At 47.3% G+C, this 18,859-nt stretch overlaps 2 protein-coding genes across 5 annotated transcripts; one reads left to right on the top strand and one right to left on the bottom strand.

Moving 5' to 3' along the window:
* Positions 1-3,345: 3,345 nt before the first annotated feature.
* LOC120949183 (UDP-glucosyltransferase 2-like) lies at positions 3,346-5,253 on the bottom strand. Its single transcript, XM_040366277.2, has 3 exons — positions 5,094-5,253; positions 3,844-5,025; positions 3,346-3,709 (listed from the first exon to the last, which is right to left on the bottom strand). The coding sequence occupies exons 1-3, from the start codon at positions 5,201-5,203 to the stop codon at positions 3,424-3,426; spliced, it is 1,578 nt and encodes a 525-aa protein (XP_040222211.2). The 5' UTR covers positions 5,204-5,253; the 3' UTR covers positions 3,346-3,423.
* A 777-nt stretch (positions 5,254-6,030) lies between these two features.
* On the top strand, positions 6,031-18,349 carry LOC120949179 (protein nervous wreck). 4 transcript variants are annotated; one of them, XM_040366266.2, is made up of 9 exons: positions 6,031-7,343; positions 9,640-9,869; positions 11,102-12,185; positions 12,255-12,390; positions 12,473-13,056; positions 13,126-13,357; positions 13,508-13,621; positions 14,167-14,189; positions 14,309-18,349. In XM_040366266.2, exons 1-9 carry the CDS (start codon positions 7,239-7,241, stop codon positions 15,062-15,064), a joined length of 3,264 nt encoding a protein of 1,087 aa, XP_040222200.2. In that variant the 5' UTR covers positions 6,031-7,238; the 3' UTR covers positions 15,065-18,349. The 4 variants fall into 4 exon arrangements, with proteins under 4 accessions (XP_040222200.2, XP_040222199.2, XP_049462920.1 ...); XM_040366265.2 differs by having other exon boundaries at positions 6,032-7,343; positions 13,126-13,369; XM_049606962.1 differs by lacking the exon at positions 6,031-7,343 and adding an exon at positions 7,368-9,450 and having other exon boundaries at positions 13,126-13,369.
* Positions 18,350-18,859: the final 510 nt, after the last annotated feature.

The following is an 18,859-nucleotide window of genomic DNA, read 5'->3' as shown; positions in this document are numbered from 1 at the left end:
TCGGGTTTGCGAACAAACAAATCCCTCTCTTGCAAGCACAGCAGAAGCACACGCACAGAAAGGAAACGTTTAAGCGAATAAAACGGTTATTTTTCACTGCATGTATGTTTTTTGTAACGTATTTCACCACATGCGTCTCCACCGAACCACGTGCGTTTGCGCGTGCGTAGATTGTTTTGCGCGTTGCCATGCAACCGTGCCCCATGCCATGCCATGCTCTGTGGATCGGTGGAACCAAGACGGGACGGTGAACGGGAGCGCGAGCAAAAAAGAGGGGTTTTATTGTGTCAAAAAAGAAAGGGAAGTGAAGCAAAAGTTATTTAATTTATTTATGTAAAGCAAATCGTAGGATTAGACTAAAAGCAGATGGGAGTCGTGTAGTAAGTGGGTGGCGTATACATAATGCTTACTATATATATATACACATACATATAGATATTCCTAGACATACTACCTAACTATATTCAGGGCGATGTGTCTCAAATGGATGGAAACGGAAACACAGAATAAAACACGCTCCAAAACCACCACCACGTGATTGGTGGGGTGGGTCTTCCCACACAACAGCACCGCCTGGTGGTGGTGGCGAATGAGGAGAAGAACGAAATACACGCGTGTATTTAAAGTTTGTAAAAAGTGTCTAGCATAACCGAATTAAAACTTGCAATCGCTTCAGTTTTCTACCACCAGGAAAGGGGCCCTGGCATAGGCAGTCAGGGAAGAACCATGTAAAAAAAAAAGGAAATCGTGTAACAAAAATGCTCCACATCTCCTAAACAAACCTAAAACAACCCAACCCAATTAGCCATGTAAGGTCTACTAGAAAAATGGAACATTCCCGTTCAAAATGAAAGAAAGAAAGAGATAGAGAAAGAGATAAAGAGCGTGGTGGTGGTAGCACGTGCCACAGGACAAGGTAGCATCAGGATAGTTGATAACGTTAAACAAACAAACAGAAAATACCTTACCACACAAAGTAAACCGCCTAGCCTAAACAAAATGACGAACGGTTACAAAGCGGTATGAAAATATTAACAGTACTGCAAACAGAGAGAAACCGACAGCCCACACACCGTTATTTATTTCCCACTAGTGAAATTGACAAACAGCACCCGCGGCACAGACACGTTTTTTTCTCTGTTTTGTAACGTTTTGTTTTTGTTTTTTACGTGTAATGAAGCGTGTGTGTGAATGATGGATGAATGGCGCCTTATGATCCTGTGCACAGGTGGTGCGCGCTCCCTCTACCCGCAATCGGAACGGTGGCGCGCGGGGGCTTGGTTCACTTGGGACCAAACCCAAAGTGTGTGTGTGTGTATATATACTAATTATGATGAAAAACAAAAAGAACAAGCAAAAAGGGACAATTTAGGGAAAATGGATTTGGGTAGATGTGTGCGCGCACACGAACAGTGGAACGCGATGCCATTTTAGGTGGTACATCGTCTGTCTCTGTGTAGCAAGGGGGGATGTAGCGTGTATAATGTGTATAATGTGTCCACTTAGGCAGTAAATAGCATTATCTGGTGTAATGGTGAGAAAAATTAGTAAGAGCGTGGCGGTAGGGAGGGGGAGCACATGCTCTTCTGGTGTAGTAAAAGAAACAAAACAAACGCGAGAACTGTTGTGTAGTTACAAGTAGAGCAGAGAAAGAAGGCAAACAAGTGGACGCGATCGTCGATTGTGTGTAAGGTTAAGATAAACAAATAATTAAACAGAAAACAAAACAAAACAAAACAAACACACACATAAGTAAATAAAAACAAAACAACAGCACGTAAGCGCGTGTAAAAATTAGAAGAAGAGCAAGTAAGCGAAAGCAGGTTAGTAAGAAGAACCGTTTATTGTAGAGAAGTGGGAGAGAAAGAGCAAGAAAAGGGAAGTGGAAAAATTGCAATATTTTTTATTTTTTTATATTTAATTTCACATTTAAAATCTCTGTAAATTATAGAATTTACACAAAACAACAACAAAATCAATCTAAATAAATTATTACACTTAAAGTACAGAATTAAAGAAAAATCAGAAGAAAATGATAATTAAAATAACAAAAAACAAAAAAAAATCACTGTTTTGCTGTGTTTTTTTTCTACTGCGGTACATCCTACCAGTCGGGAAGAATTGAAAGAAAAAGGGCCAAAAACTGCCCATCAGTTTAATCATCATTCAACTGTAGGGGGAGGGGGGGGGGGAAATATTGACAAAAAAAAAACAAATCAGGTAGGGGAAAGCGGGGCAAAATGGGCATGTTAAGCAGTTTACTGAATATTCCATTGAATATGCCACAAAACACAATTATTCATGCATTATTGTATGCCTCCACTATTTATCTATGGATTAAAATTGCCACATAGAATGAAAACAACTTAAAATCATGAAAACAGTGTAAAATAAAAGTTGATGTTTTACGAGAAGCTATTTTGACACGCGGGGTAAAATGGGCATAGCCCTGGGGCAAAATGGGCATATGTAAATAAACTGTGAAACGTCAAAACACTGGGGTAAAATGGGCCACAACAACTGCGCTTAGGTAATGGTCTATGCTTTTGCGCACCGTTTCGTGAATTGTATTTTCGTTCTATCTTTTGTTTTGCTGGTCAGGAAAGCCCTTAAAATTCTTCCAAAAATATGTTATCAAAATTAAAACAGTTTTTACACGTTTAAATCTACAAAATCGATTCTTTTGAAGCTGTGTCTGTTATCATTATTGAGGCGACAAATACAACACCATAGCCTCACCAAACGCCATTTGTCAAAAGTATCTGCCCATTTTGCCCCAAGCGTAACTGCCCATTTTGCCCCACGTGAAGCATTTTTGTATTTTATGTTATATTAGTAAAAATACGCATTCGATCGCCTTGCTTTCTTCAGACAAATTGTATAGAAATATCATATCTTTAATAGTATATAATGTAAAACTTCAACGCATCCCTGTGACACTGGGTTAAGCTTATTTTCGAAGTGACAAAAATTACATCAATATGCTACTAAACCTTATTTTGCACTTTTCTTGGTTATTTTTTGTGTTAGGGTTATGAAACTTACATGGTGTTCATAAAACACTCTAATGAATACATTTTGAGCATTGGAAAGTAGCTTTGTAGTCAAATAATGCTTAAATAGAGGGTGCCCATTTTGCCCCACATGCCCATTTTGCCCCGCTTTCCCCTACGTATGATAAGAGGATTGAAGATAACAGTTCAAGATTATTGCAGCAAAACATACAGTGTAAGGTGTTGTGTGTAAACTCTAACCCTAAATTTGGTTTCTAAATTAGGAACCCAAACGCACCCAGCTGTTGCTATCTCGCTGATAAACCGAAATGATGGATGGACGCACAAGTGGTAAGTGTCAGTAAAGGAGGTGAGAAGAAAGCAACCACCACCACCCGTTACACTTTATTGGAACGATTCTAATACAATTCTACGATCGTTTCTGCTTTCCAGACGCTTTGCGCACCGTTCGGCGGCAAAACAGACGGCGCACGAGGAAGAACAGGCCGTGGCAAACGAGCGCAATGGCGGCGAACAGTGGAATCAGCACGTCGTACGAGTACTTCACGAACCAGTTGAGCCGCGAACCGTGTGTCAGCAGCTCCGTTGAGTCCGGGTGGCGCAGCACCCATTCGATCCACCAGACGGCCCGATCGAGCGGATGTTCGGGCTGATCGCGGAACAGCGATGACATGCGCTTCATGTTCGTACGGTAGCTGTAAAGTGTGATGGGGGGGGGGGGGGGGGGGGGGGGGGTAGAGGAGATATTTTTAGCACCTGCATCGTATAATCTAATCCTAGCTTAATCTTTCAGCTGCTGCTGAGTGCGTTCGTGATAAGACAGACTCACCTTTCGTTGGTCATAACCTCCCGGATCGTGTCGATCAGCTCCTGCTGGTTCAGATGCTCAATGCTAAGCCGCCGGCCGACGCCCCGTGCCATGCAGTAGTTGATGTTTTTGAACTGATCGGCAAACACGGGAAAGCCAATCACCGGCACCCCGTGCCAGATCGCTTCCTGCGTACTGAGCAGCCCGCTGTGCGTAATGAACAGCCGCACGGCGGGTTGCGCGAGCAGATCGTTTTGCGGCAGCCACTTGCGCACGTGCACGTTTGCGGGCAGCTTGCGGGGTAGCGTTTCCGTTTCAAACTTCCACAGGAACGTATACTCGGGCAGCGCTTCCATTGCGCCGATGATGGCCAGAATGCGCGCCTCGCCCAACGAATCGCTGCGCACGTTGGTGCCGAGCGAAAACAGTATCACACCGGCCGGGCCGGCCCGTTCGAGCAGCTGGGCCAGATCGGCCGGCAGCGGTTTCGGCTTGATGATCTGCAGCCCACCGACCGGGATCACGTTCGGCATGAACGGTTCGGTGTACTGGATGATTGGGTTGGCGTTCAGCAGGACCAGCTTCGTGTTGGCGTTAAACTCCGCCACGTCGGGCAGGGTGGGATCGATCGTGCGCAGCAAACGGTTCGAGTCCGGTATCATGGAGTAGCGTTGCAGCAGCTCCTCCTCCAGGTTGACCAGCAGATTGATGAACCGTTGGCTGTAGCTCATGTCCTCGGTTGCATCGTACGCGTGGTTCGGTACAAGGGCCGAGTACTGGTACGCACCGGTGATGGAGAGTGTGGTAGAGAGTCCGTGGTACGCAGTGACGGCCACGACCGGTGGCTTGCCGAAGCGATGGTGCGCCAGCGCTGCCAGACACGGCCCGGACAGGTAGTCGTGTATGATCAGATCGAACCCAAAGTCGGGCGGATAGCTCTGCAGGCGTTTGGCACCCTCCGTCTTGAGCACAATCTCGCAGACGCCTACCACGAACTCGTTAAACAGCAGCGTCATGCTGAACGGGCTTATTTTGCTCATCTCGAGGAAATCGGTGTGCATGTTCGGATCACTGTACAGCGTCTTGTACACATCTTCCATCACGATGAAGGTAACGTTCGGTGGTGGGTTCGGTTCACTGTCCACGCCGAACACGGTCAGATTGTGGCCCCGCGAGGCCAGCTCGTACATTAGCGCACGGTTCCTGTTTGGGGCGAAAAGCACATTATGTTACTTACACACCTGCTTGCCCAACCGATCACCCTCACTCACCATCCGAAATGGCTAGGCGATGCAACGGTGTTCACGTAGAGAATGTTGGCACCAAGTGTGACCGAACTGAAGCACCCGAGCAGGAGGACCAACAGCGCCGCTGATGCCATCTCGTCGCAACGACTCGTGATCGCGTACTGGACGGAAGCCGCACTTCTCTGATGTGAATTTCGAATTGTCTACATTGACCGTGGAGCGTGTGTCTGATAAGATATGAAACGCAGCCCGAGCGTTGGAGGGGTTTGGGGTCAAGGTGCACACTGTGTGTCTCTAAACGGCTAAACGACCATTAGGCATCTTGCGAGGCGTTTCGGGGTTCTCAAGTTCAAGGCGTATAGGGGAGGCGGTTTTTGGACAATCATCGTGCGAGATTGAATTTGATGCACTCAATTTGTGGAGTAGATCTGGATGGCTAGAGACCGTTCATTGCACAAAGAACCAACATTCATGTGCTGGTCGTGCGATCGGAAGCTAGTGCTGAGATATTGATCGTATGATGATGAGGGCTGACGTGAAGTACTTATTGAATTAATAGTATCTCAATAAATTATTATTTATGAACATAACCTCATGGTAAATGTATCAGTAATTATTATTTTATTTCGATTTATTGGCGCAGTACGATTATCTAGGAATGAAGCTGTTTAAAAAAACCATTCAAATAATCAAATTTCGAATTTGAAGAGCGGCCCCGTGGTACATTCGTCAACTCGTACGACTCAACAATATGCCCGTCATGGGTTCAAACCTCATATAGGCTGCCCTCCCGTTGCAAGTACTGACTTTATCCGGCTGCGTAGAATTGAATAACATCTCGAAAGCCTGTATATAGGACGGCATGTCCGCGTTAGGACGCAAAGTAGAAGAATCAATTTTCAAATTTCAAATACTTTCGGGATCTTTTGGATAGAATATTAAGCAAAAAAGAAAAACATATGGAATCAATTACACTTGGTAACATACTGTATTACAGAATGAGATCAAACTACAAATATATTTGAGAGTTGTGGGTCTCTCCAATTTCTTGACTTCACGAATGACATCGTTGCGGCATGATGACAGCAAAGATGTGTAAGGCGATTCCCGATTCCCGACCCGATTCAAACGCGAAGCAGCAAGAATTGGATTAAGAGTCAATGCGACAAAAACGAAGTTCCCGCTCGCCGAAGGTGATAGGGCCCAACTGGGAGACAGTATATAAGTTGACGTTTTGGGACGGAAGTTACTTCGCACTACGACATCAGCAGCGAAATCCCGAGACGCATTGTACAGAGAAATCGTGCATATTTTGACCATCTGCTGAGATCCAGAAAATGTATAGATCGAACATTGATTCACCGGGCGGATCCTCTATCGACATGAGAAGGGTACATCCACAAGTACAGGTACATCCGAACGGACGATGTAAGAGATCTGGGAGTGTTTAAGCGACATTTCCTCTGGACCATTATAACTTGCTCAACAATGCATTCTGACCTATTCCATCAGCCTACACATGCTACAAAATGACAGTTACTATTTAAACTTATCCTTGTATATCATGGCAATCGTTTAAAGTTAATTGCGATATGGTTGTAGTTTGGATATGAAACAGATCAAACAAAAACACAAAAAAGGTCCGGAATTCGAAGCTGTCCGCAATAATAATGAGAACACTACTAAGAAGATAACTACTGGAAGTATGGCTACTCTCTAACAGAGGGCGCTGATCCAAAAAAAAAAATGCTACCATGCACAATACCACTATCAGCAGCGTAGTATCTACAAGTGGAAGGTACTTGTTACAGCCCTAACTAGCACTGTCGCGATAAGAGACAAGCGAAGAAGGACATTCTCATTGATTTGGTGTTTGCTGGGTTTCTGCATCCGACAAATCATCGATAGTTACCGAACACGAGGTAATTGTTTTGTGTGCCTTATCTGCACCACACCACTGACCACGAAAGCGACGATAACCGGCTTTCCTTATCGCCGGTGGTTTGGCGCCCGATAAAGGTGTTGGGACAGCATGCTCCTCGCAGAACGTCACGGATCGGGGCGCAGTTTGCAAACATCTTCGATACGCAAAGCATCTTATTTGTGTTACGACGGTGCGCGAAAGGCGAACACAAGCAACGGACGCGGAAGTGTAGCGGCAGGGGGGCAATGGGAAAGGCGCTGCACATGTCGGGCTCGCTGCCCAATTTACCAGCCCCACCGGAGCGGGCAGGAAGGCGCCGGAAGCTGATGAATCGATACTACCAGCGGCAGGTAAGAGGGGCATTTTTTCAGTGTAGATTGGAGATGTTCTGAATTTGATTTTGAAATCCACAAGCTTTACGAAAGCTCTTGAGTTGTAGTAAACACCGCAATTAGAGTGCACTGACAGGTAAACGAAGCTTTTCAACCCTTCGATGCACATATCTTCGTCTGTCATTCTTTGCGTGTGATAACGCGCTCTGCCAATTACTACCAGAGAGCGCCGAGAGAGAGCATGCATTTGAATCTCTCCAACGGTGGCACTGAAGATATCTGGAGATATTGGAGCTAGCAGGTGAGGGAAAACGGTTCCACGACGCTCTGCCGTCATGCGCGGTACGCAAGAGGAAAGATCGAGCGAGATAGAGAGAGAGCGAGAGTATCGGGAAGCTTGCGTGCGTTGCGTGCGTACGAGCGAGAGCGTGTGTACACTGAAAGGACGACAGGACAGCAGTGACAGTAGTGACGCAATCGTTCCTACCGTGCATTCCGTTTGCTGTGGACGTTGGAGGGCGTACGGGCGGCAGGAAAGCGCGCAAAGTGGGAAAATTAGTGGGCCCCGATGTCTGATTCGATTGTCAGACGGAGGAAAATTCGCACCGTTCATTCACAACGAGCAGAGCGTTTTCATCCCAGCGCGCGCGCGTTTGTGTGTGTGTTTGTGCAAGGTGTGTGTGTGTAAGTGTGCGTTTTACGGTGGAGCACACATGTGAGTGTGTGTGTTAGTGTTTGTGCGAGTTAGAAGAATCAATACACTGTACTCTCCGTGTCGTGTCGTGGCTTGCTAGGATTTGAAAGTAAACTGGAGCTGGTGGAGCTGGTGAGAAGTTAAAAAAAGAAGGGGTCAGTGAAATTTTCACACCGCCCGACGGCAGGCGCTATTTGGGTGCGTTTCGGTGAGGTTGAAGCTGTCCGCGCTCGCGTTCACGAAATGCAGGACGTGCAGTGCGTGTAGGTCCCGGTCCTGCTCGTGAGAGGATTGTGGAGCGTGAGTGTTATTACATAAAATAATCGAGTCACACGGGTGTCGGGTGCGTGAAAGGTAGAATTGTTCTGCTTTTTTTCCCAACTGGCGAAACCCTACGTGAGTTTTTGCTACGGAAAAAAATGCGGAATGAAAATGTCGCTTGTCTGTGATGGTGAAAGTAGCGTGAACATAGCGATACAGATAACCGACGGGAAACTCCCAAGAAGCCCACGGAGTTTTCCCTTAACGTGTATTTCGTGTGGGTGTGTGTGCGTGTGCGTGGGAGGGTGGTCATATCCTGTTTCAGGAAATGAATATCGCAAAAACGTTCTAAGATAATACAACTCACAATCTCCTCCCACATTTGGAATGTACGTTGGATATCGTGTACAAGGAAATGCGATGTGACAGCTCTATGTTCTGGATTATTGATTGGAAAACTGACACGGGACCTAGAACGAACCCCGCAGTGCGTGAAGCTGGTGCTGGTGGAGGGATTTTGGTGTAAGGCGATTCGACTTCACAGCACACAAGCGTTCGGTTCGTTCGTTCACTTTCCATTTGCCACACACCGATGCGTGGTTTCCTGCGGTGGCCTGCTTAGATTTTTGTTGCAGTGAACCCGTGATCGTCGCTAGGTTTGAATGTCAAAAGTACATGCCCCAGACATCCACAATGTGTCCCCATTTCCCACTCCCCAAACTCCCCATTTCAGCATAGAGCAGTAATAGAAACTTCCAATTAAAAGAAAATGTGAAGTGATTTTAGCATTTTTCTCATTCATTTCCCTGTCCGTCTAGGAGTGTGTGTGCGTGTGTGTTTGCTTCTTGGGTGGGTGAGCTGTGTAAGCATTGGCTGAATTTCCCACTGTGCTAAAGCAACGGCGCCTCCGGTTCTGGCACCGCCGTGTCCTATGAGTGTGCGAAGAAGCGTTAAATCGCAAAGGCTGCACTGGTGACCCGTGTCACCCATCTTCCCGGGCGGGAGCGTGTCTAGAGGTGGTTGTGTGTGTGTGAAGTGTGAAGAAATTGTAGCAAAAATAGTGGCAAAAAGCAGTTGCAAGCAAACCTTTTCAAAGAGAGCAAGCGGGTTTCGTACGAGTGCGGTTTTGGGAAGGAAAACATCGCCAAAATGCAGCCTCCACCACGAAAAGTAAGAGAACATCGTTTTCGGTTAAGTTTTCGTTTCAGTTCGCAAACCGTTTTTGGTTTTGGTCATTAAAGGTCGATGCTGCGTACTTGGAGTAATTGTTTTATAATTTATTTCGTCGCTGGTTTTGCTTATCTAAAATATCTTTTTACTGAGAATTTATTTACCATTTTCCATTTTTTCCTTTTCCAGGGCAATTACACAAAGTTTCTGAAGAACCTGCACACGGAGCAGCTGGCCAAGCTAGCGCTCAAGAATCAGAATGAGTGCGAGCTGCTGGAAGACATCCGGCAGTTTACGCTCAAGCGGTCCGCCATCGAGAAGTCATACAGCGAGGCCCTGCTCAAGATATCGTCCGCGTACCTGAACAAAAAGCAGGCATGCATACCGGAGATCAAGATGGACGGTGCGGATGAGAAATGGTACGAGTACGATGGTACACATAAAAACACACATATACACCCATTTTCCTAAAGCTAAAGCAAATTGTGTCTTTAGTGCGCCTAGACCGTAGGAGGTCGCTCGTTATATCTAGACGGGAGAGAGAGAGAGAGAGGGGTATAACAGGAAATGGGTGGGAGTGCTGAGAAAACATCAACATTATCGAGCGATTAGTGGCTTGGTGTGCCGTCCAGACCACCAGACCACCGGGCCCGGTACAAAATATGCAACGGATATCGCATTGGCTAATTGTCACTGTGGGAGGTGCACGAGAAAGCTCGGCTTGCTGGTGCCTCGTTTTGAAGGTGGCATGTGATGTTGGTGACATGTGTGCTTAGTTGAAGCCAAGGATGACCTTCCAAGGATGGTAAAAAGGGAGGAGAATCAACAACAAAATAAGAAGAAAAAAAGACGCACATGATAAATATCCTTTCGGGGTATTGTCAATCGTGGAGCAGGTTTGACGTGCCGCCACCATTGTCATTCATTATGCATCAAACACCTTGCTGTGGTCGCTTTGTGGTTTGTGGTAGCGTGGAAAAAGGGCTTTCGCTTTTGGGACTATTTTTAGAAAGGTTTAGAGGAAGCGGTTGAGTGGGAAAATAGGCCGCTGTCGGCGCAGCCTGTAGTCGGTGTTACTGGTTGAAGAGGAGCTCATGATGGTCGTTTTTTTGTTGTTGGTTGCTGTTGCCGGTCATATCATTATCCCATGTCTTGGGGGAGATTCCTTGACCCTGGCAAGGTTGGGACCTTTGCGTGCTGGTTTCATTTTGGGTGTGTTCGGAGGTTATTATGATGGTCTGTGGTGCAAGGTGTATTGAGTTTTGTTTTGATGATGTAGAAGACATCATTTTCCTGGAAAGTATTAATATTTTAAATCTCATTAGAGCTTGACATACCTTCACTTTACTGAGAGCGGCATAATTTTCTTGGAAATGGCTTCTGATGAGGCTAACGCGATGTTGGATAGTATTAAAGAAGTTTACAATTAATGTGTAACGCTTCACATTTTCTTGAGACCCTGTTATTTTGCTGATGTTTATGTACCCATTGTGTCCCTAACGCAATGCAATTATGAATCCTATCTCTATAAAAAAAAGAGATAATCTTATCTCTTTTTCATGCTTAAACTCATACGTCATTTGACGAGAACGAACAATTACAAAATAATTGAAACAATTAAATATAAATTTCCTACCCTTTCCGGGCGCAGGAACATGTGGAGCGTGTGGCAAACGGTGCTGGAGGAGAACGAAAAGTTGGCCCGCGCTCGGCTTGCCGCCGTCGAGGTGTTCCAGCAGCAGATCGCGGACGAGGCGAAGGTGCTCCGCAGCACCAAGCTGAACAGCAGCAAGCGCTGCATCGAGAACCTTGCCGTGGTGCAGAAAGAGCTGCAAAACTCGGTGACCGACGTGGACAAGACGAAGAAGATCTACTTCGACGAGGAGCACAGCGCACACGATGTGCGCGACAAGGCGCGCGACATCGAGGAGAAGCTGAAGAAGAAGAAGGGCTCCTTCTTCCAGTCGATCACGTCGCTGCAGAAGAACAGTGCGCGCGTGACGTCGCGCAAGGAGCAGCTGGAGGAGAAGTCGACGGGCGCCCGCAACGACTACATCCTCAGCCTGGCGGCGGCCAACGCGCACCAGAACCGGTACTTCACCATCGACCTGCAGACGACGATGGCGACGATGGAGAACTACGTGTACGAGCGGGTGGCCGACTATCTGGCACTGATCGGCCGCACCGAGCTGCTGACCTGCTCGGCCACGCAGAACTCGTTCGGCAAGATACGCGACCAGGCGCAGCAGCTGACGCGCGAGTACAACCTGCAGTGCTGCTACCTGTACTATCCGGTGCTGAAGCAGCACATCCAGTACGAGTTCGAGCCGTGCGATAACGATCAGGTGCGCAAGATTACGGCGGACCATGAGTCGGCCGCCGACACGCTTAGCCGCGAGGGCAAGCGCTGGGCGGGTCGGGTGGCGCGCGAAAGCAACGTCATCCGGGAGTGTGCGCGCAAGCTGGCGGTGTGTACGGCGCTCCGCGAGGCGGGCCACCGGACCGATCCGAACGACCAGAATGGGCCGGACCTGGAGACGAAGATTGAGGAGTTCCGCGAAAACATACGCAAGTCGGAAATTGCCAAGGCGAAGGCGGAAGCGCGGCTGGAGTGCCTGCGGATCGGCGGCATCAACGTGGACGAATGGATACAGGAGGCGGAAACGCTCAGCGTGCAGGAGATGCCGCGCTCGGCCAGCTCACTGTCGATGCGCACGGACGCGTCCGGTCAGGGGGTAAGTGGGGGTATTAGTCGATAAATTGTAAGAGCAACATGCTTAATACGTTTCTTCATCATTGCGTAGGAAAATCCCAGCTCGGACTCATTCTACGACAGCGACAATGCGGAGCAGGATCAGCCCGTCTCGGAGTCATCGCCCGCACCGAAGCAACCGGAGCCCGCATCGGACGAGTTTACGGCTGACAGCGATGATGATGAGGGTAAGTTAGCGGCCTCCAAACTCCATTAGCCCTTCCAAAGGCAATCCCATTCAAACCCTGTTGTGGCGTTTCCATCCGGCAGAGTTTGGCGTAGAGCAGGAGCGGCAAAAGATTGAACAGATTTCCCACGGCTGGGACGATCCGATCCAGGTCGACTGGGGCGCGGAAGAGGCGGCAACGGCCGCAGCCAGCAGTCAGGTTGCGTCCCAGGAATCTTCGACAACCGCTGCACAGCCACGCGAACCGGCGGGCCAAACGTTCAAGTGCACTGCGCTGTACTCGTACACTGCCCAAAACCCGGACGAGCTAACCATAGTCGAGAGCGAACAGCTCGAGGTGGTCGGCGAGGGCGATGGGGATGGGTGGCTGCGGGCACGCAACTACCGCGGCGAGGAAGGTTTCGTGCCGCACAACTATCTCGACGTGGAGCGTGACACACCGGTCGATACGCACACACCTGCCCAGCTGTCGAGCCAGATTTCGTTCTCGTCCGTGGACTACACGGTGGACAACGAGGACCAGGATCCGATGCAGGACTCGGGCCAATCGCCGGACCAGATCTCGGTCATATCGGCCCCGCGCAAGGTCAACAATCAGCTGTACTGTGTGGCGTTGTACGATTACGATGCGACCGCTGAGGATGAGCTGACCTTCGAAGAGGGACAGGTAAGAGGATTAGGATCGCTACATGCAACTAAACACAGCTGTACTTTCAATCTCTATTTTCCGCTTCAGATTATCAAACTCATCACCAAGAGTCCTCACGGTGTGGACGATGGTTGGTGGGAAGGCGAATTGATGGGCAAGATCGGTAACTTCCCTTCGCTGGTGGTGGAAGAGTGCGACGAGAATGGTGAACCGCTGACCGATGCTGAGGACGAATCTCCGCCACCGTCGGCACCGCCAACGTTCGCTGCCCCGGCACCACCTCCGCCGATGATTCTGCATGAAGCAACACCTCCCGAAGGTCAAAGTCCAAGTACGCGTTACTTATTGCTTCAGTAGGAGTAGTGGTAGAAGTAGTAGCAGTAGTAGTATAAGTAGTGTTTGCATATATTGTAGCAGCAGATTGGGTGCGGATGTAAAGCTGATTACTAAAATGCCCTTCCATCAACAGATTTGACCAACGAGGGACCAGCAATCGACAAGTTTGAGTTTGAGATGAACAACGTTCAACACGAGCAGTATGGAACTCAGTTCTCGGCCCCGCCACCATCACAGCCTCCACCGGGTATGTAGTTTTTGGAGTGTTTCGGGGACATCCGAACTAATGTTGTTCTTCATGAATCTATCGTTGAGATTCATTCATATCAATCTTCAGTGATGAGTGATTCGAATCTCGAACTGAACCTCCTAATATTAGTCATTAAGGATCTCTGACGGTTCATAAATCGCTCAAATTCTTGAATTTTTGGAGGCTTCAAGATATTGAATTACTTCAGAATATCTAAGAATCTCAGAAGATATATGTTCCTCATGCGATTCATGGATCTCTATAGATTTATGATACTAAAGAGCTCTAACAATCCCTAAATGTTATTATGAAACTCTAGTTTATATAGATCATAAATCTGTAAAGATTCATGAATTTCATGATGATGAAATTCTCTTCAGAGATGCACAAATTATCAGTGATTGATGAATGTTAGGAAATCTTTGAAGCTTTGGAGATTCATGAAACTCAACAATTTCCAATAATATGAATCAGAATTGTCAAACCATAAAATGATTAAAATATGTTGTTACAATTCCTTTTAATCGCAAACCCTTGCACAGTTGTTATCTGTGAGGATCCGGAGGTAAACTTGATTGTTTTGTTTTTAATATTTCTGAACAAAACTGTTTATTATCAGAGCATATCATTCTTCTACCAGACATTGAACTGCATATACTGATAGATATTTCTACCTTTCCACAGGCCGAGGAGGCCGCTATCATGGAGGAGGAATCTCGACAAGGGGCTACCGCATCAGTCGCGGCCGCAGCGGCACCAGCAGCAGCACCAGCAGCTACTGCTAGTGCCGGCGACAGCAACCAGCTCAACTTTGCGCAGATCATCGTCACGGCCGCTACCCCGATGCACGACGAGCCGGACAAGAAGTTCCTGCCGACGGAAGAGGCACCGACGGCGGACGACGCCGAGTCGCAGATTGTGGAAAAGCAGGAGCAGGAGAAGCAGGAGATAAGCGGTAAGCAGAAATCTCACGAGCCCGAGGCGCCCGAAAAGCCACCGACGCCACCGACGGCACAGGAACCGGCGGCCAAACCGAAATCCGCCCCGCCCAAGCCGGCCAAACCGCCGTCACCGCCCAAGCCGGAAAAACCGGCCACCGCTCCGAAACCCACCAATGTGGCCGGCAAGAGCCCCTCGGCCAAGAAGCCGGAACGGGTACGGCCGTCCGCGGTACCGGAGCCAGAGCCAGAGCAGGAGGCGGCGGCGGCCCCGATCGAGGATCCGGTCGCACCGTTCGGGGATCCGGGTGCACCGTTCGAGACGAACTTTGAGGCAAACTTTGAGGCCGGGTTTGCGGCCAACTTTGATGACGCGTTCGGGCAGTCGAGCAGTCCGCCCGAGGTGCCGAAGCAGGTGGTCGGGGGCCGGGCAAGCATACCGGAGGAGCTGGAGCCGCATCAGCTCGCAAGGCTGCAGAATCTGAAGGAATCGAACGCATAAGGCGCCGGTGAGAGGACGCGTAGAGTGGACGGTATCAGTGCGCGGGCAGGTATTGTGAGCAGGAGAGGGGACGAGCAGAAGATGGGAGGACACACACACACAATTACACGAAGTGGTTAATCGTTTACCGATGCCGATGCACTGTACAACGGCACCGTTCAAAACCGTTCTGTGGACGTCAGTGGAGAGCCGCGGCCATGCAAATCAAAACTACAATCTGCTGCAACAATCATAATACGTAGGGTATTTTGTGCAAAACTCAATGGTGAATGGCAAACGGGGGCCATGTTCAATTGTGAGAGATTCATTTTTAATCGTTGTATGTGTGAGTGTGTTTGTGTGAATTGGAACGGTCGTCCAAATGGGGGTTTTCGTTGTTGCTGTAAGTCATTGTCATTGTCATTATCGTTGTCGTGTCAGGTATACAGATGTTAGGAGAACGTCGTCCAACGGGATATTTAGTGTACTAATCAAGATCAAAGCTGCTAATGCATTTAGATCCCAAACAAATAGCATCACCATTACCACTACTACTACCACTACTTTGCCGTCTGATAAGCGTCAGACGGCTGGTTAGGCTTCCTTTGCGTCGTGGACGATGAGGGTTTGCCTTTGTGATAATAATGCATTTTAAGTGGTGCCGTCTCGCCGGCTTTCAGCGGACGACCAAATTCGACCAATCTACTAAGAAAACTATGATAGACCGTATCTTTCCCCACTCTCTTCTACCAATATGGTATGGTTAAAACGCGTCACGAAAGCTCATTGCCGTAACGATGAAGCTTTGTGTCGTAAAAAGATTGAAATAATTCGCACATTTTTTCCCAGCTGATCTACCCGTCTGGAACGGACATTTTCCCCACATAGTTTAACATATCACAGTGGAAGCCATTCGTTGCGTTGTTTCATTTGAAAGTAACGACCAAAATCCTGCCCATACTCTCACTAATCTCTCTCTGTACTGCACCTTACCCCCGTCCCGATTGTGTAGATTCGATTCCACCACGAATCTCCCGACAGCTGCACTCTTCCATTCTGCCCCAGGCTCTTGCAATGTGTATAGTAGATTCCTTCCTTGTGCGTTTTCAAGCAGAGATAAAGTAAACCCTATTGCCTACTATATCGCGTTATCCTATTACGAAATAAATTAGGTTTGAAGTAAAACAACGCTCGATGTCGTCGTGGGGTGGTGATACAGGAAGAGTCACCGGAAGTCATCCACACACACACGCCCCGACTTACGACTGTAAGATTTTAGACTACTTAAAGCCTCTTGGTTCGCGAAAAAAAAGGGCAAAACTATACTCATTAGTCAAATTCCACACGAAACTCACCGGAACAGCATCACAGTGTTGCCGTTATGTATTAGCGCGCGCGTGTGTGTGTGTCTGATGGAAACACAATCCTCTAAGCATTATATTGCCGAACGTACAATAATTACTCGATCTACAATTCACGGGTAGGGAGAGATGGTCGCAAGCAGAGCGGCCATTACCACCACCATTACCTTTCATATACATACATATATAACTGTATCTATTGTTTGCGTTGCGCTTAGATAACCGAATGTTGTTCATGCTTCGATGTTTCGTTCGGCAAACGAACACACCAACCGTTTTGTCTTGGTTCTAGGAGCGCATTTAACGTTGGAAAAAGAACACTAGAAAGCAAGCGTAAGCCGCAGATGAGTTTCATTGCACCAGCAATCAGCTGTGTAACTAAAGCGACAAAGTTTAAGAAAAAAACAGAGTATTATTTACTACTACTAGGCTATCCTATTGCAATACCAAAAAAAAAACATATTCCAATGCATTGTTCTAGTGCACACTAGTGACACAGTATCTAAGTACTGGTAGGTTCTTTACTGAGATACATAAAAACAAAAAAAACATACACAATCGTATCATAATGCTGACATTGGGAGCATTTGGTCAAGGGTCCCCCATATACCATTTAGAGGCAATTTAGAGTGACTCGCATGCTCTGCAACACAACATGCCTGCGCTGTAGAAATGTTAAAGAAAAGGCCTTTCCAATAAGATTCTAATAATACGCACTACAATCTAAAGCAAACGTTATGATTTACCTTGATACGCGTTGAATGTAGAAAAATCCTGTTCTAACACCACCCAACACTAATCAGCCTTCATACTCTGGTAGCGGTCGAATTGACTCTCTCATAGCTTCAAAACCCATCGACTTTCTGTGTGGAAAAGTGAGAAACCCTGGCGAGAGAGACATCCCTTGACGCGCACAAAATCACGCTTGCGCCCGGTACTGTAAGATACTAGTAGAAGCAACCGTTAAAGGAACAAATCACGAAAAAACACTCTCCCAGCAGAAACTGTTAGCATGTTAGGTCAAAGTTAATCAAGCGCTTGGCAAAGGCTGACGTTACATTGGATATCCTTATAGCAAAGCCGTCATCATATCGTGAGGTTATTCGCTTGGTTTGCCTTCAAGAAGTTGCAGCAGTGAGCAGCAGTCAGTAAGGGTTACACTAGGTTAAGCCTGGTTTGATGTTTAGTTCGCGTGCATAGACTAAGAACATACCGATTATGGCAGCTCCAAAGATTGTCCCATAGCAAACGAAGTGCCATTGTGGTAGTGTTGGTCAGCAGCAGCGTACTTGCGAAGGGAATGCACAGAAGTAAATGCTATGAAATGCTTGAATAATAATGCCACGAAGGGCGTGAGGTACGCGTCAATAGCACCACTATTCGAACGATTCCTGTATAAAATTGGAAGCATCTCTCCCTCTCTTGACAGCCTCTCTAGATAACGCTCTTACTACTACCCGCTATTGAATTGAAACCAGAACCGAAAGGAACGCATTAAACGAAACAATTATACATATATATAGCCCCTCGTACATAAAAGAAACATATACATACTATCTACCACAACCCCCGTCGTATTCACCATTTACACACGTGACCTGTCGGAACGAAACAAACGTAAACATTTCGAATGCGATCAACAGACAAGCAAGAATCACATCTACACGAAACCACGGTACAGAAATACTGTTATCTGTTTTTTTTTTGCTCCACATTTCTTCGAGGTCCTTCCAGACTCGAAGTGAGTTATCGAAAATAGAGCAAATTCTACGAGCCTTCACAGGTCCGACCGTAGCACAAGCGGGGGACCGACGGGCAGGCAAAAGAACGATACAACATAATAAGAGATGAGAAGAAGAAGAAGAAGAAGAATAAACGAACGCCGCATAACCAGCACGTGTCATTTAAGCCCACAACACACCACACACCCCCCCCCCCCCCCATTATGTACATCCATTTGTAGCAATAATAATAAGTAGGTAATGTGTTTTTGGCGCAATTGCGCTCCCGTTCGTGCGTACATGATCCCCCATCTCTTCTCCTTGATCCAGAAATGGGGCGGCGATTGGACTTGAACCTGACAACCTCTAGCGTTCCGTTCTGTAAGCAATTGTAAGCAATTAAACCCAAAATCGTAAAGTATGTATCCATGCGCATAGCAACGCGGAAAAGGAGTGGAAGGGATAAGTCGGACTTCCTGGCAAGGAACGCCAGCCGCCTATGGATCGAACGCCAATGGATGTGCAAATCAAGTAGGCTGGGAGGGACAGTATGCCAGTCTCGTGTGCGTGCGATTCTAGTGCAATGAAACCAGTTAAGTTTACTGTCCTGTGTTGACTATTTCCTCTTATTGCGATTATGGTTGTACTTTAATTCTAACGGTCAAATAAATCTATGAGAATGCTAAACGGATAACGGATCGCGTCATTTGTTTGTTGGTGTGTTTGTGAGAAAA

The sequence above is a fragment of the Anopheles coluzzii genome, chromosome 2 (genome assembly GCF_943734685.1).
Source record: "Anopheles coluzzii chromosome 2, AcolN3, whole genome shotgun sequence".
Classification (NCBI taxonomy): Eukaryota; Metazoa; Arthropoda; class Insecta; order Diptera; family Culicidae; genus Anopheles; species Anopheles coluzzii.
This window is presented reverse-complemented; position numbering and strand designations above follow the sequence as displayed.

What these genes read in the sequence shown, in the direction of transcription:
- LOC120949179 (XM_040366265.2), top strand. Translation starts at nt 7,239, where the DNA reads ATGGGAAAGGCGCTGCACATGTCGGGCTCGCTGCCCAATTTACCAGCC. An exon ending in ATCGATACTACCAGCGGCAG is followed by an intron (nt 7,344 to 9,639) that starts GTAAGAGGGGCA and finishes TTCCTTTTCCAG; the next exon opens with GGCAATTACACAAAGTTTCT. An exon ending in TTATCTGTGAGGATCCGGAG is followed by an intron (nt 14,190 to 14,308) that starts GTAAACTTGATT and finishes ACCTTTCCACAG; the next exon opens with GCCGAGGAGGCCGCTATCAT.
- LOC120949183 (XM_040366277.2), bottom strand. Translation starts at nt 5,203, where the DNA reads ATGGCATCAGCGGCGCTGTTGGTCCTCCTGCTCGGGTGCTTCAGTTCG. An exon ending in TCGCCTAGCCATTTCGGATG is followed by an intron (nt 5,026 to 5,093) that starts GTGAGTGAGGGT and finishes CGCCCCAAACAG; the next exon opens with GAACCGTGCGCTAATGTACG. An exon ending in GAGGTTATGACCAACGAAAG is followed by an intron (nt 3,710 to 3,843) that starts GTGAGTCTGTCT and finishes CACACTTTACAG; the next exon opens with CTACCGTACGAACATGAAGC.